Here is a 14591-nt window from a genome sequence, read left to right on the forward strand (position 1 = left end):
TCACAAACTTCACATCAGCCAGTGAGCTCACAAAGCTTTTTTGATCTACAATCGTTTTTGGACACAGAATTCAGGAAATAATTTTCTTGGTCCCTTAAATTAAGTCTTTTATCATAATCCATTAACACGTCAAGAAAGAAAGATAAACCAGGGGAGAAATCAAAATCTCCCAGAAGGCTCGAAATGAGAATTCTAAGTGCCCAATCCCTTCTTCTCTGGTTAGAGCACACCGCTGACTGTGAGTTGGCCTCCAAAAGCGACAGTGGTACCTAGGAAACTAGGTTGGATGCTTGGCAACAAACAGGAAGTCTGGATATGCTCTACTGCTTCCAGAGTAAGTTACCTCCTTCTGATCCACCCTTAAATGCAGCTGCGTTTAACTGGGAGTGGTGGTGTACACCTGTAATCCCAGCACTTGGGAGGCTGAGGAAGGAGGACTCGTGCATCGAAGAGCAACCTGGGCCATAATCCAGTAGCCAAACAAGCAATCCTACTTCACTTGCTTCGTGTCCCCAAAGGACCTCTTGAGCACTGGAGTACAGCTGTGTACAGCAAGCAGTGTGCACTGGAGGGAGCTACCAGAACAAATAAAACCAGAACAGATGTCCGCTCTGCTAATCTCTTAGTACACTTCAGAATGCTCAAGATTTGGCCTCTGGAAACCTTCCCTAGCCTGTCTTCACTCCTGCTGGTCCCTGCACTCTAAGTTCCAGCTAACTTTTGGGCCTACTATCTGGTGCCACTTCCCTGACTAACTCTTGTCTCTCTGCCATGACTCTCCTATTACCTGACCCCTCAGGACAAGTAAGTTTCGAGGGAAATTGGTCTGATGTGAAGTAGTTTAGTGGTGGTGACTGAATATCTCTCATCTTCATCATCCCATATGTAAAAATATGTGTCTAATAAAATCCATTCACAGAAGGGATTGGTGGGCTCTGTAACCATGTCCTTTTAAATGCTGTTTCCGAGAGGATATTTTTCAATTCGAGAAAAGGTCATGGTAACTTTAGCTGGTAAAAGGGGACAAAATCTAGAGGAAACAAACTAATACTCAGTTAAGTTTTCCAGCCTAGCTCTGTTCCCTAAGTCACAGGATGTGCTGCACAGCGGACAGACAGTACACGGGTGTCAGAGAGACGCTCTGGGATTTGTTCCTCGGCGCACCACTGCCCCGCAGAGCACAGCACTCTGTCCTGCTCCCTGCCTGTAGCACCTTCTGGTTAGAGGATGTCAAGCTGGAGCTCACTCTAGGAAGTTCCACTGCGTTTTGTCAGGTCTGAGAGCCATGGACTGTTCAGCAACTCTGCACACACCGGAAGAGCTGCCTCCTCCTCCCACGGGACTGAACTCCCACCTTCTTTCGACTTATTTACTCAGAGTGATGTTGTGCTTGTCTGGATCCTTTTCTGAAACTGAAATTTCTTGAGGGCAGAAATGGTCTCATTTGCTGCTATCCGGTCAGAAAACTTGAGAATCTATAGCTGACACTCAGTACATGCTGGACACACCACTGAGTGAAGGAACACAATCTCCTAGCTCAAGTGCTCAGGACACAGTTCACACTGCTTGAGACATACAGTTCATACTACTCAGGACACAATTCACACTGCTTGAGACATACAGTTCATACTGCTCAGGACACACAATTCACACTGCTTGGGACACACAGTTCACACTGCCCAGGATACACAGTTCACATGCCTGAGACAAACAGTTCACACTGCCCAGGACACACAGTTCACACTGCCTGGGAAATACAGTTCACATTACTCGGTACAAACAGTCCACATTGCTCAGAACACAGTTCATACAGCTCGAGACACACAGTTCACACTACAGGCAGGAAAACTTCTGCAATTCCTTCTCACCTGATCGGTAGCGCTCATCTCTGGCCCCTCCAGATCGAGTTCGATGGTACTTGGAAGGAGCGGAAGTCTGAGCCGCAGTGGGAGCAGGAGTCTGGTTTCTGTCTTTTTGTCCTGTTGAATCAGTTTCTAAAAGGAAGTTTGAAGATGGTTACCCAATGGCAACGGGGGAAGTGGTGTCTTCTGAGCACTTGGCTCAGTCCTGCAGCAGTGGCAGGCAGTTAGCCTCCATCTACAGTAAAGGGCTAACAGTTAAGGTAGGCCTCAAGCTAAAACTTACCTGACAGCTGTAACCATCAATGGTCTAATGGGAAAGAAGTAGCTGGACAATAAACGCTGTGTTTAAGTCATCCTAAGACTGGTCCATAAACGGCTAAATCACAAGGTCACGGTTGTTACCACTTGGTTTGTGTTTTCTGCAGTGATGAGGAACACCCAGGCCTCATGTGAGATAGGTATGGCTTCACCACTGAGTGACACCCTGCGTCTAGAGTATCTTTTAATATACTGTATTTGAGAGAACAAGGAGGGATGTGTTTGAGGATGCTCTCCATCTGTATGAGTCCATAGATCTAGAGATGTTCTTTTTTTTGTTTTTGTTTTTGTTTTTGTTTTTGTTTTTCGAGACAGGGTTTCTCTGTGTAGCTTTGCGCCTTTCCTGGGACTCACTTGGTAGCCCAGGCTGGCCTCGAACTCACAGAGATCCGCCTGGCTCTGCCTCCCGAGTGCTGGGATTAAAGGCGTGCGCCACCACTGCCCGGCTCTAGAGATGTTCTTTACGGCTCCTATTGCTGGAATTTTCACTTAAAGTTTGATAACTGAGCAGAGTATGACAGCGGTGGAGCTTTTAAACCTGTCATGTCTCATATGATGTGAGTGTCGCTTCACATGGCACTGGGGAGGTCATAACAAGACAGCCCTCAGTCCAGTTCAGGTGAACTTGAGCCCCATGCCGACTCACTCTGGTCTCCCCGTCCTGACTCTAGCTGTCCCTTCCACTGCCTTTAACATGCCGTCAGTCACCGACTTTAATGTCTGAGTTTGCAGACCAGCCTTTAAGTCACCCTCAATTCTCAACAGTCCACTTCAAGTAAGAGCTGCACAGAATTCACTTTACTCTCTGTCTCTTCTTCATTTGTTACTTTTATTAGTCTTAGACAATGGTCAACAGACTATGGTCCATCTCCTGGATTTTTGTTTCATTTTGAGACAGGGTCTTTATGTAGCCAAGACTCGCCTAGAACCTGGAACCCTCCTGTCTCAGCCTCTTCAGTGCTGAGATTACAAGTGTGTACCACCAAACCAAGCTATACTGATTTTATGCTTCTTTTGCTTTTGCTTGAGACAGGGTCTCACATCTTCCTAGCCAGCTGGGAACCCGGTATGCAGGTGAAGCTGGCCTTGAACTCCTGATCCTCCTGAGTGCTAGGATTACAAGTGTGCCACCATGTTGAAAGGCTTAAGTCTGTTTTTACAAACAAATGTATTGGGACATAGGCAGGAACAGTCATGTCCAGTGTCTGTGGCTGCGTCCATGCCGTCCGGGCAGAAGTGAGTAGCTATGACAGGCCCTAGAGGACCTTTCAAACCTAAAATACCATCTGGCCCTTTACAGAAAGCCGTTACCAACCGACCCACAATAATCACATCATCCTAGTTTCCATTCTGCACAATAAGCCTGCAAAGTCGGGCCCCCTGCCACCCTTAGTAGGAAGAGAGACAGGGCTGGCTGGCTGGCTGGAAGCTGCAGAGCCAGAGCACAGACCCAGGCTTGTCTAGCTCTGCTGCTTCTCAAACAAAAGGCTCTAAAGAGGGACGAAGGAAATCTCCCAGGACTTTTAAAAAGGAAAGTGATGGGGATTAATGACTCAGGCTAGGAGCATCAGTGCTTTGGGATTCAGGAGTTAGGTAAAGAGGGAGAAGCATCCGACCAACCAACCGAAAACCCCACAACCCCACACCACTGTCAGCCACAGAAGAGATTCTGCAGAAAGCCACTTGTTAGAGAAAGTACTTGAAATACAGTCCAACTAACTTTAAATAGAGAACAAAAAACAGAAAGGAGCTATTTTTATTTCTACAGTCAGATGACATAACCAGGAAGGAAACCACATTAGCACACATGAGCTACTTTGTAAATATGCACAGGGAAAATGGTTTGAGATGGCACACTCATCCTCAAAACATGCTCCTATTGGTTTGGAAGATTTTTTTGTTTATTTAAGTAGGGTTTTTTTGGGGGGGGCTGGAGGGGCCATAAAAACTACAATTGTTATTATCTACCACTGGTTATTTTACTAATCAAACAAACAACATAGCAAATTACTCTAAGAATCAATCCAGATTGTATAGTTCATAATTTAAATGTTAAAAAGAATGAACGTAAATTCTTAAAGGGGGAGACACAAAGTATTAAGTATTTTTACTATCTTTCTCAGACATGCTTCTGCTTTATGTTTTTCAACATAAAAATAGAGAAAGATAACGTAAGCTAAAGAATGGAGACACGACAGTCACACGTCTGGGAACGACTTGGAGCAAGCACACGTTTCCACTCAGGACGAGCTGCAGGTTATCACAGGTCAGGCAAGGGCATATGCACAGAGAAAGTCTTCTAATGAAAATGGGGTCAGCTGACGCACAGCCAAGCGACAACCGCCAAATGGACACCAAAACAAAGCCCACACAGATCTCTACCAAGTAACCAAGTAATGGGAGCTCTGTGGCGTTTGTCTCTGTTTCCTCAAAAATCCATTCATCTAAGCCAACCCTTTTTCTCTGGGGTCTAAAACCATGACAATAAACTTGGCTCAATTGTGTAACACATCTGCTTCAACTTGACAAGAGGCTATCTTCAAAGGATGTAAAAACAGCCAGGCACGTTGGCCCACACCCATCACTTCAGCATTCAGGAGGCTGAGGCAGGACAACTGCTCAGAGTTTGAGATCATCCTGGGTTATACAGTGAGACTCTGTTGCAAAGACAACAAACAAAGCCAGCAAGATGGCTCTGTGGCCAAAAGTGCTGTCACCAAGCCTCCCAATCTCACAACCAGAGCTCAATCCCCAAGACCCACACAGCAGAGGAGAGAACTGACTCCTGCAAGTTGTCCTCTGACCTCCACATACTCCACAGTGCAGATGTTCAGGGACACACACACACACACACACACACACACTGAATGAATGAACAAATAAACATAAAAAGAAATTGTGAAATAAAAACAGAGTCACACAGACTCCCAGGAAGCGCGGAGTCCACCAGGAGAACATCACGGCTCGGTGGCTCATCTTCCTGAAACAGAACAGTCACTCTCTATGAACTTTTACTTCTAGCTACTGCTTTGAGACAGGCTGGTTCCAGAGAGCTGTGTACAACTGTGTACCGCTACAGAGCTTTGGCTGAACATAAAACCCGATGTTCAAGACAGAACATTTAGGGAATACCTACGTGTAAAGAAGAAAATTAAAGTGATACTGAGAGCCGGGCGGTGGTGGCGCACGCTTTTAATCCCGGCACGTGGGAGGCAGAGCCAGGTGGATCTCTGTGAGTTCGAGGCCAGCCTGGGCTACAGAGTGAGTTCCAGGAAAGGCGCCAAAGCTACACAGAGAAACCCTGTCTCGAAAAACTAAGGGGGGGGGGGGGGAGTGATACTGATTCTCTTAAACTAAAAGTTATGACCTTTCAAAATAAAACAATATTCAGTTTTCATGTTCCTGGATAAAAACTGACTGTTTGAGCAGACTTCTCCAACACTAAGCTTAGTTATCTTTCCGGGAACTGGCAGATCAGTGTGTACTTCTGAGAGAGAGGGTAGCACAGTGTCCTGGGTAGGTTACAGAGATGCTGGAGGGTTAGTACACCCTACTTGCAAACGCACTGATTTATGGATGAAACTGGAAACAATACACTCCAGGCCTCATCAAGGATGGAGGTGTCTGAGGGCACAGGAGGGCAGAGACCATTATTTAACACTCTACAAGCCGCTGATGTGCAGGTAAGATGTTGACCAAAGGTGAATCATCCCTGTCCAATCAGATCTCAGAAATTACTTGGGGAGCTACAACACAAGTTTCCATGTTTGGGATAAGTGTGTAACTTTACTGCCATGGTAAGGAAAAGTTAAAAGCAAAGGGGAAATTCAGTATATGATGCAACATAATCAGATAATCTATGAATTAAAAAGAAAAAATTCAGACCCTTCAGTCTGAAAAATATCACTTTATATATAAGGATTAGATGAGACTTACAGGTCCCCTGTGTAATGGAATGAAGCACTGATGAGATACACCAGAATTCTTTACTCTTTCACTGTTTAGTTTATAGAAATAAAGGTATCCATGAAGTCAAAGTACTCTGAAAGGCATGAAGTATATATAAGAGCTGGGACAGAAGCCTCAGCCTCACAGTGAAGTCTCCAGTCCCAGTGTGAACTCAACAGAGATCACAACAGGATGATGCTTCAGCCCTTCAGTCACAGTCAGCTATGCGGAGCAGCCACTAGGGGTCACCAACACGTTTAAAGGTGATGGTAGGTTTGGTTATGGGTTTGTTTGTGTTGTTGTTTTTAAATAGGTTTTAAATTCTTCAAAACATTCCTTTTCAACAATCAACATGCATATAACTTATTACTCTTTTCAGAAAGATGGTGTGTCTTCTGTCTGCTGCTTGAACATAGTGGCAATGACAGGTCATAAAGGAACAGGTATATTTACCGGAAGAAAACAGTACACAGCTTTCCCACCCAGGAAAACTGGGGAAAGCCAATTCGGTTCTTACCCTCTGGCTTGGCCTATGATTTCGGAGAGAGTCATGTATATAGGAGCAATAGAGTGAAACAAGAGAGGTCTGAGGAACCATGGAATCAAACACTTGCATTTTTAAAGGTGATTAGAGTGGACGTGCTCTCCAGTCTTGTGGTGCTGGTGTCCATACAGGAGCACCAGCTAATGATCATTAATGTTTCATGTTTTCAACTGGCATGTTTCCTATTAACTTCATACATGTACACAATGCAGGTCTTCTGGCTACTGTCTCCTCTTACCCTCACTGACACCCTCCCTCCCACTCCCACAACCCCACCTCAAGTTTTCACATTGTGGTATGTGCTATAAAGCTCTCTGGGCCCACAGAACAGGGAATTACACTTGTGTGAGTTTCCGGAAAGACGTGTGACAATTAAGGGGTACTGAGGCAGGACCCGGCTGGGCACAGAGAAGGGAAAGTCACCTCATTCCCCAGTGTGATGTTTGCAGCAGCCAGGGAGGGACAAGGAAGACTGGCGGAGCCAACACAGCTCTGCACAGGAAACGAACCGCTCTGGGAAAGGAAGGCGGGCTCAGGCCGGCTGCTCTGAGTCCACCTAAGTCCACCGGTGTGGTTCAAACGGGAATGACGGGGAGCAGCGGCTCTTCAACTTCCTTTTCTTTCCTTCTCCTTCCCTCATCTCTGCCTCCTTCCCTGCACGAGACAAGATCGAGGCTATACACAGAAGAGGCTAGCTAGCCTTGGTCACTACATCGCCCTCCAACTCAGGGTCCCGTCTCAGCCTTCCACGTGCAGGCCTCACAGGCTCCTTAACACACAGCACTGTATACCACAGAAACAGCATCTGGCAGATGTGTTAGCAAAGCAGGAGGTCCATACAGAACTGCCTTCAGAACAACGACCAACTGTCAGCCAAGCCTTATGAGGGCCACTGCCCTCTTTCTCACCCTGTTCAAGGATGGATGAAGGTGCAGAGGAGCTGAGGCACGCGGACTCGCTGAGAGCCTCCCATCTGGGGAAAAGCCTGTGATGGTGGGTTCCAAGCCTGGGAAGCAGGTGGACTCTGGGAAGGAAGGGGATCAGCAGTCCTTCTACAGAGAGTTAGTGTCTGGACTGACCCCAACCCACAGATGTTCTGGGCCACAGGACACCAGGAAAGAGGCTGTGCCAGAGACTAAGGGGACCCTTCTGGGAACTCCAGCCTGGGAATTCAAGAGGAGCATGTCAGTCAAGAGGAATGGGCTCCACCTTCAGGATGCATCATGGGCCGCACAATCAGACTGGCTTTCAGTAGCACCCGGTGAGGCTCTTTGCTTTCGGATGCAGAGGCTGGACCACTTCCACTGCTGTCCAAGTCCCCGGGGCTCCTGGACAATTCAGGGGAAAAGAAGCCCCAAGAGGAAGGGACTGGACTTCCTTCTGATAAGATATATGGGGCAGATACAATGACGTGTGCCCCAGCCATGGCAACTCCCATCCTACCCACACCCACACGAAGAGCACAGGCCTGGGGCTGGATCTGAATCTGCAGTCTCTCCCTTATACAGGAAGCCTTCCCTGCAAGAAGCTTCTAAAACAAAATGAGATGGACAGAATGACTCCACAGCAGGTAGCTCTCACCTCTCAGAGGCACACACGGGCCCACTTAACCACACTCCAAAACATTGCTCCCGTCCAGCAACTGGATTCGACTAGCCCTCTGAGTTTCTCCAGGACGCTGTTAAGAACTCTCACACAGGGCGCATTTTGATCTTTGGCACCCTGTCCCTGTAACAGCCTTCCCGTGCCCTCAACGGTCAGAGTTTGTGGTGGGAGCGGCTCTCCTCCTGTGCTCCTGAAGTGACTGGCTTGGGTCGCTTACACCAAGGCTCCTAACAATTTGATCTCACTGGTCTCCTCACATCTACCGATGACAGTGGGTAGGATTTAAAGATCAGAACATTGATGGAAGGTCATGACTAAAGCTCCTGCTTAGCAGGGCTGGGGTGTGTCAACGAGTGAAGCTCCTGTGGGTGATCCCAGTGCGGTCCTACAGAGAGATGGGCAGTGGAGGGTGCCGGGTGGGGGGGTCCTTAGACGCTGTGGGCCAGCTAGCTTGGTGGGAGCAGTGGCGAAAGACAGCAAAGGGAGATCAGATCCTGTCTGGAGGTGGAAGGTGACACCCAAGGCTGTCCTCTGATCTTATGTGGGCACCCATTCACACACACGTATGCGGTGTGTGTGTGTGTGTGTGTGTGTGTGTGTGTGTGTGTGTTGATCTACAGGCCGAGGAGTGTGTAAAAGGTGAGCTCAGTCTGGTCCACATAGTGAGTTCCAGGCCAGCCACAGCTATCTAGTGAGACCCTGTCTTAAAGGAGAGAAAAAAAAAAAAAAAAAGGAGGGAGGGAGGGAGGGAGGGAGGTGGGGATGAGGACACAGACACAATGAAATGGGGTTGACAGAAGAAGAAATCAAATAAAGGAAAAACAAATACCTAGCGGTCAGAAACAACATCAGCACAGAACAGCAGAGGAAGCCCTTCACCAAAGCCGTCCAAAGCAGCTATGGAGACACTTGAACACAAAAGGTCTGGGATCCGTGGGAAGGAATCACAGGAGTACTTCAAGAGCAGTTTCTAATTAATTGATTAACTTTGACAGTGCTGGGAACTGAACTTACGCCCCATACATATGAAGCAAGCAAGCACTCCACTACTAACCCACACCCTTTTATTTCAAGGCAAAGCTGCCTTAAGCTGCCCAGGCTGATCTTGAACTTACGCTAATGCCCAGGGAGGCTTTCAATTCACCATCCTCCTGCCTCAAGCTCTCAGGTAGGAATAACAAGGCTGTTTCACCAGGCTAGACTTGGTCTCAGGGGCCATTTTAAACAGCAATGAGCTGCCAAAGCAAGGAGGCAGCAGGCCAGCTCTTCTCAGGCCTGAGGGAGGCTGTCAGCTTGCTGGTGAACAGCTAAGCTGAGGAACCAAGGGAGGAGACCATGTCTTCTGCTGTAAGGACCTCTCACTCACTATGTGGATGATGACCACCTCAAACTCCTGGTCCACCTGCCTTTACCTCCCATGTTGGGGTTAAAGGCATGTGCCAAAATATCCCCAGCTCTGAGATCTTTTAAATCAATACAAGTATCTTTGTGAAAAGCTAGAACAATCCTAACGGAAGTGCTGGGGTGAGAGGCTGGAGATGACTTAGTGGTTAAGAGTCCGGCGCTGCACCTGACCTCTGACCTAAGTTTGATTCCCAACACGCAAGTCTAGTGGTTTCACCACTGACTGTGACTCCAGTTCTAGAGGACCTGATTTCTTTTTCTCACCTTTCTGCACACACACACACACACACACACACACACACACACACACGCGCGCACACACACACACACACACACACACACAGAGACACAAAATTAAATACGTTTTTAAAAGAAAGAAAAAATGTTGGGATGAAGAATTCAGATATAACACGACAGAACGAACACTCCCATTTATGCCCACTCCTTTCCAAAATGCCTACTACAGGACAAGGGATCAACCTAGTTCAGGAGACAGAAAGAGCAGACAAGAGCTGACTCTACAAAAAATACAAACACGACTGATGTATTAACCTGAACAAAAGCAAAAAGTTGTCTAAGAAGGGCCATGTAATCACAGTAAACCACACGCTTAGCTGTGCTGGCTACATGTTTACAAACACCTTGCTAACAAAACACACACACACACACACACACACACACACACACACACACGCCCCTCCCTAACACTAAGCATAGCCTAGGGTATGTGTAGGGAGATGTCAACGGGGAAGGGAAGGGGTGTGGCAAGTCTGTGGTCAGGGAGGAAAGGGGACAGACACCGATCTTTGTCTGTTTCCCTGCACAGAAGACTGACCTTGGCTTTGCTCTATCACTGAGCTGAATCTCTAGCTCACGGTTTTTTGTTTTTTTTTTAAACACTTTATTTTTGAAACAGGGTCTTGGTAAACTGCCCAACTATGTACTGTATAGACCTTGAACTTGTAATCCTCCTGCCTCAGCCTCCTGGGTATCTGGAATTCCAGGTTTGTATCACCAGACTGAAACTAATCTTTTACAGAAGGAAATGAATAAATAATTCTCCACGTTGTTTAAAGTTGAGGAAAAGTAAAACAACAACAACTACTTAGAATACAGAGTAGTTATCAAAAACAATAAAAAAGACTGGAAGACATTTGTCCCTACAGAAGAGGCGGGGCACTGTGCATCTTGCTGGAAGCCTGTAATATCCAACTATTTAAAAGAGATAAATTAATTTCATTTAAAAATAAAACTTGATGGGTATGTATCCCAGTACAGGGCACTTGTGTGGCACGTCCCATGACTTCAGTTTCACCCTTAGCATTATCATAGAGAAAAGAAGAAGGAAGGAGGGCATTCAGCACTCAGGACTGAAGGAGGATGGTGAGTGTGAGATAAGCCTGGGACACAGCAAGAGCCTGTGCCAACAATGAACAGAAAAATTAACTGAAAACGGAAGTCTCCAGACTCAGGTGAGAATGAGCACACTCTGGACAGTGTCAGTAGATCTGAATGACAAGGTCACTAAGCATGGAGACAAGCTGCCAGGAGATCTAGAAAAGATCCCTCCAGTGTATAGAACAACCACTGGTTCTGATCCAACCATTTTTTCTGAAGAAACGCTTTCTGTTCAGCTCTGCTGATATCTGTACATGTTCTCAATGTGAGGCACAAAAGCAGTAAGAGTGTTCCTGAGAGACCTTCAGAGCCAGCAGTTCAATCAGACACAAAGAGGCCAAAAAGCTAAGGACAGCACAGGGAACTTGCTTAAAATGCAGCTCGGGAGCTGGAGAGACAGTAAAGGTGTCTGTCTATCTGATGTACAGACCTGGAGAGACGGCTCCATGGTAAAGGTGTCTGTCTATCTGCTGTACAGACCTGGAGAGACGGCTCCGTGGTAAAGGTGTCTGTCTATCTGCTGTACAGACCTGGAGAGACGGCTCCGTGGTAAAGGTGTCTGTCTATGTACTGTATAGACCTGGAGAGACGGCTCCGTGGTAAAGGTGTCTGTCTATCTGCTGTACAGACCTGGAGAGACGGCTCCGTGGTAAAGGTGTCTGTCTATGTACTGTATAGACCTGGAGAGACGGCTCCGTGGTAAAGGTGTCTGTCTGCTATATAGACCTGGTGACCTGGGTTTGGGCTTTGAAACCCACATAAAGGCAGAAGGAGAGAACCAACTCCATGAGGCTGACCTCTGACCTCCACATGTGTGCTGAGGAATATGCATCCACTCATATACAAATAGTAACAATAAATTACGTCTAGAAGAATGCAATCCAGACAAGGGAAATGGACTGTCTAGAACTTCTGTCATTCAGCAAACTCCTGTGGAGAGTGAGAGTACATGTCACAGCAAGTCAGTGGGCTCTAGGCAGAAGCAACAGAGACTCACGAAGGCGGGCCACAAAGGCTGGCTTTGTCCAGCGCTGCCACCTTGGTGTCCCAACAGCTCTTAGAACACTGCCATTCCGCAATAAACATGTGCTGTTGGTCTGTCAGCAACACCTGTGTATTTAAAATCAACTCTTTAAAAGTTATCTGAACTATTAGATATCTGTGTAGAGCTCAAAGATGAGAGACAGGATGAGCAGAGTGAAGTGTCCCACACCAAACCTCCCATTTTCTTGTTGCTCCAAAGACAGTCACACTTGGCCAAGAGAGAACGATTTAGAGGAGTCAGAACACATGCAGTTTGAAAAATCAGTTCTTTGGGCCATGTCAGAAGGAGAGTTAAGCTGCTGGCCCCTCCTGGAAGTGTGCTAACTGAGGCACGAGGGAAGCTTTGTTCTGGACTTCAGATACTTTTCAGCATGGCTCAGTAAGCCACTGGTGGCCAGAGCATGCGGCTCTCTCCGGGTAGGAGCTGAGAGCTACCAGGGACCATGTCCTCATTTCTTACGCTGTTGAAAGTGAAAGTGTTCAAGACTCTTCATCAAGATGGGTCCGCCTCTTTCAGACACCCTGACATTTAATATATGATAGTTCGGGTTTTATTCCTTACATGAGACTGTAATCTTCGTCAAGATGTAGCCACCTCTTTAAAGAAAGCATGACACTTAATATCAGGGAGAGTTTGGGTTTTATTTAAAGGAGCATCAGTTAGCTTGAATGTTGGGGTTTAAAAGTGATTTTCCAGGATAATTTGGACAGGTCACCTTCCTGCCATATAGTGAATGTACAAACTTATCCCCAAGATGCTACTGAATTAAATCAAATTAACCCAAATTGTCAGCACTTGATTTCCATGACTTATCTTCTGAACATGTTCTTTAGTTTTCTGTTATCTGCTATATTTAGACTGCTGAATTTTCCAATTTTAAAGATCATGTAGCATTTGAGAAAAGACACACACACACACATACACACACATACACACACACACACACACACACACACACGCACGCACGCACGACTAGGGGTGTAACTTGCTGGTAAAGTGTGTAGAAAGGGTGGATGAGAGGCTGGGAACTGAACTCAGGTAATGAGTACATGCATGGAAGTTCTAACAATACGATGTTGCAGTATTAACTTCTTATTCTAAAAGGTATTAGTGGCAAATGTTACTTTCCACTAGTACTGAAGCAGTCACCTTCATAAGAAGCCTCTTGGCATGGAGAGACGACTCAGTGGTTAAGAGCACTGGTTACTCTCTCAGATTTGGTTTGATTTGTGCTGGGTTTGATTCCTAGCACCCAAAAGCCAGCTCACAACCATCTGTAACTTCCAACTTCTAGTTTATATGCACAGACATATAAACACAGGCAAAACTCACATAAACATAGAAAAAATAAATTTAACAGCAACAGCAAAAGCAGCAGCAGCATCTTCTAGGAGTAAAGGGGAGGCAAAAAAAGAGTCTGGGAGAAGTGGACACATTTGGAAGGAGGAGGAGGCGCCTACCAAGATCCTTACAATGCCACTTTAAAAATATAGTGCTAAATGTCATTTTCAAAATCTACAGCTCTGTGGGGTAAAATTCACAAAGAGGTAATGTCTTCTTTGGATACAGAATTTATATTACATAGTCCGTCCAACTCTCAACCTATTCCTTCTGAGAAAGACAGATTCAAGAACAAAGGAGGATAAACAGAAACTGAGAGAAAGTACTAGCACTTTCCTTACTGAGCACCCGATGCCAACAATGTACCCAAGAAGAGAGCTGATCCGAGAGGGTAAGTACTGAAAGGACCAGTGAATAAAGATCAGTAAGTTCACGAAACAGTAACAGCAGATACTAAAATGTAAGATGGGAGTCGGTGGTAACCAACACCAAAGTACTGTAAAGTTCTTAGATGGGGAAAATTAAGATACTCAAAAATTAAGTTTGTATGTACTTTCAAACCCCCTTCGTTAGGCCTTGCTGAGGCAGGGATGTGCTCTAACAGGAGCTCCCTCCGAGCCCTAGAAGATAGTAACAGCTTTTAAAGACAGAAAATCAAAGCTTGACGGAATGACAGCGAAGTGATGCTGCCATAGTGACTGGTGCTTCCTCACGTGTGCTACGAGACGCAGGTCCCTGAACACACTTTCTGCCAACACTGACAGTCCAGTGGACAGAGGAGAGTGAAAACCAGAAGACCTGCACACAGTATGGCGTGTGAGCCAAGGGGCCATCACAGCACTGAACACCAGCACGAGTTAGAGAGCGACGGAGTTCTAGGCACGTCTTAGCAGCTTCCCTTGGTACAGGCATGTTCTCTGAGCACAGAGAAGTTAAGAACCACTTACCATAGGAAATAAGGCAGACAATCCTGGTGTACAACCCAGGAAATTCTGTCCAAGTTCATGAACCAACTTAACATAAACAAAAAAATTACAAAAGGAACCTGCAAACAATAAACCAGAAAATAAGCGAGTTCTTTAAAGAGACAAACACAGGGGAAGACCGGTAGGGGTGACAATGGCAA

The 14591-nt window shown here is 46.3% G+C and overlaps 1 protein-coding gene across 1 annotated transcript in view; it reads right to left on the reverse strand.

Annotated features, from left to right (window-relative positions):
* The window catches only part of Dip2b (disco interacting protein 2 homolog B), a 206093-nt gene that overhangs the window by 97856 nt on the left and 93646 nt on the right, over nucleotides 1-14591 (reverse strand). Inside the window, exon 3 of the mRNA XM_059246852.1 lies at nucleotides 1869-1994. Coding sequence (XP_059102835.1) covers nucleotides 1869-1994 — 126 coding nt within the window. The remainder of the gene's footprint in view (nucleotides 1-1868; nucleotides 1995-14591) is intronic.

The sequence above is a fragment of the Peromyscus eremicus genome, chromosome 20, assembly GCF_949786415.1.
Source record: "Peromyscus eremicus chromosome 20, PerEre_H2_v1, whole genome shotgun sequence".
Classification (NCBI taxonomy): Eukaryota; Metazoa; Chordata; class Mammalia; order Rodentia; family Cricetidae; genus Peromyscus; species Peromyscus eremicus.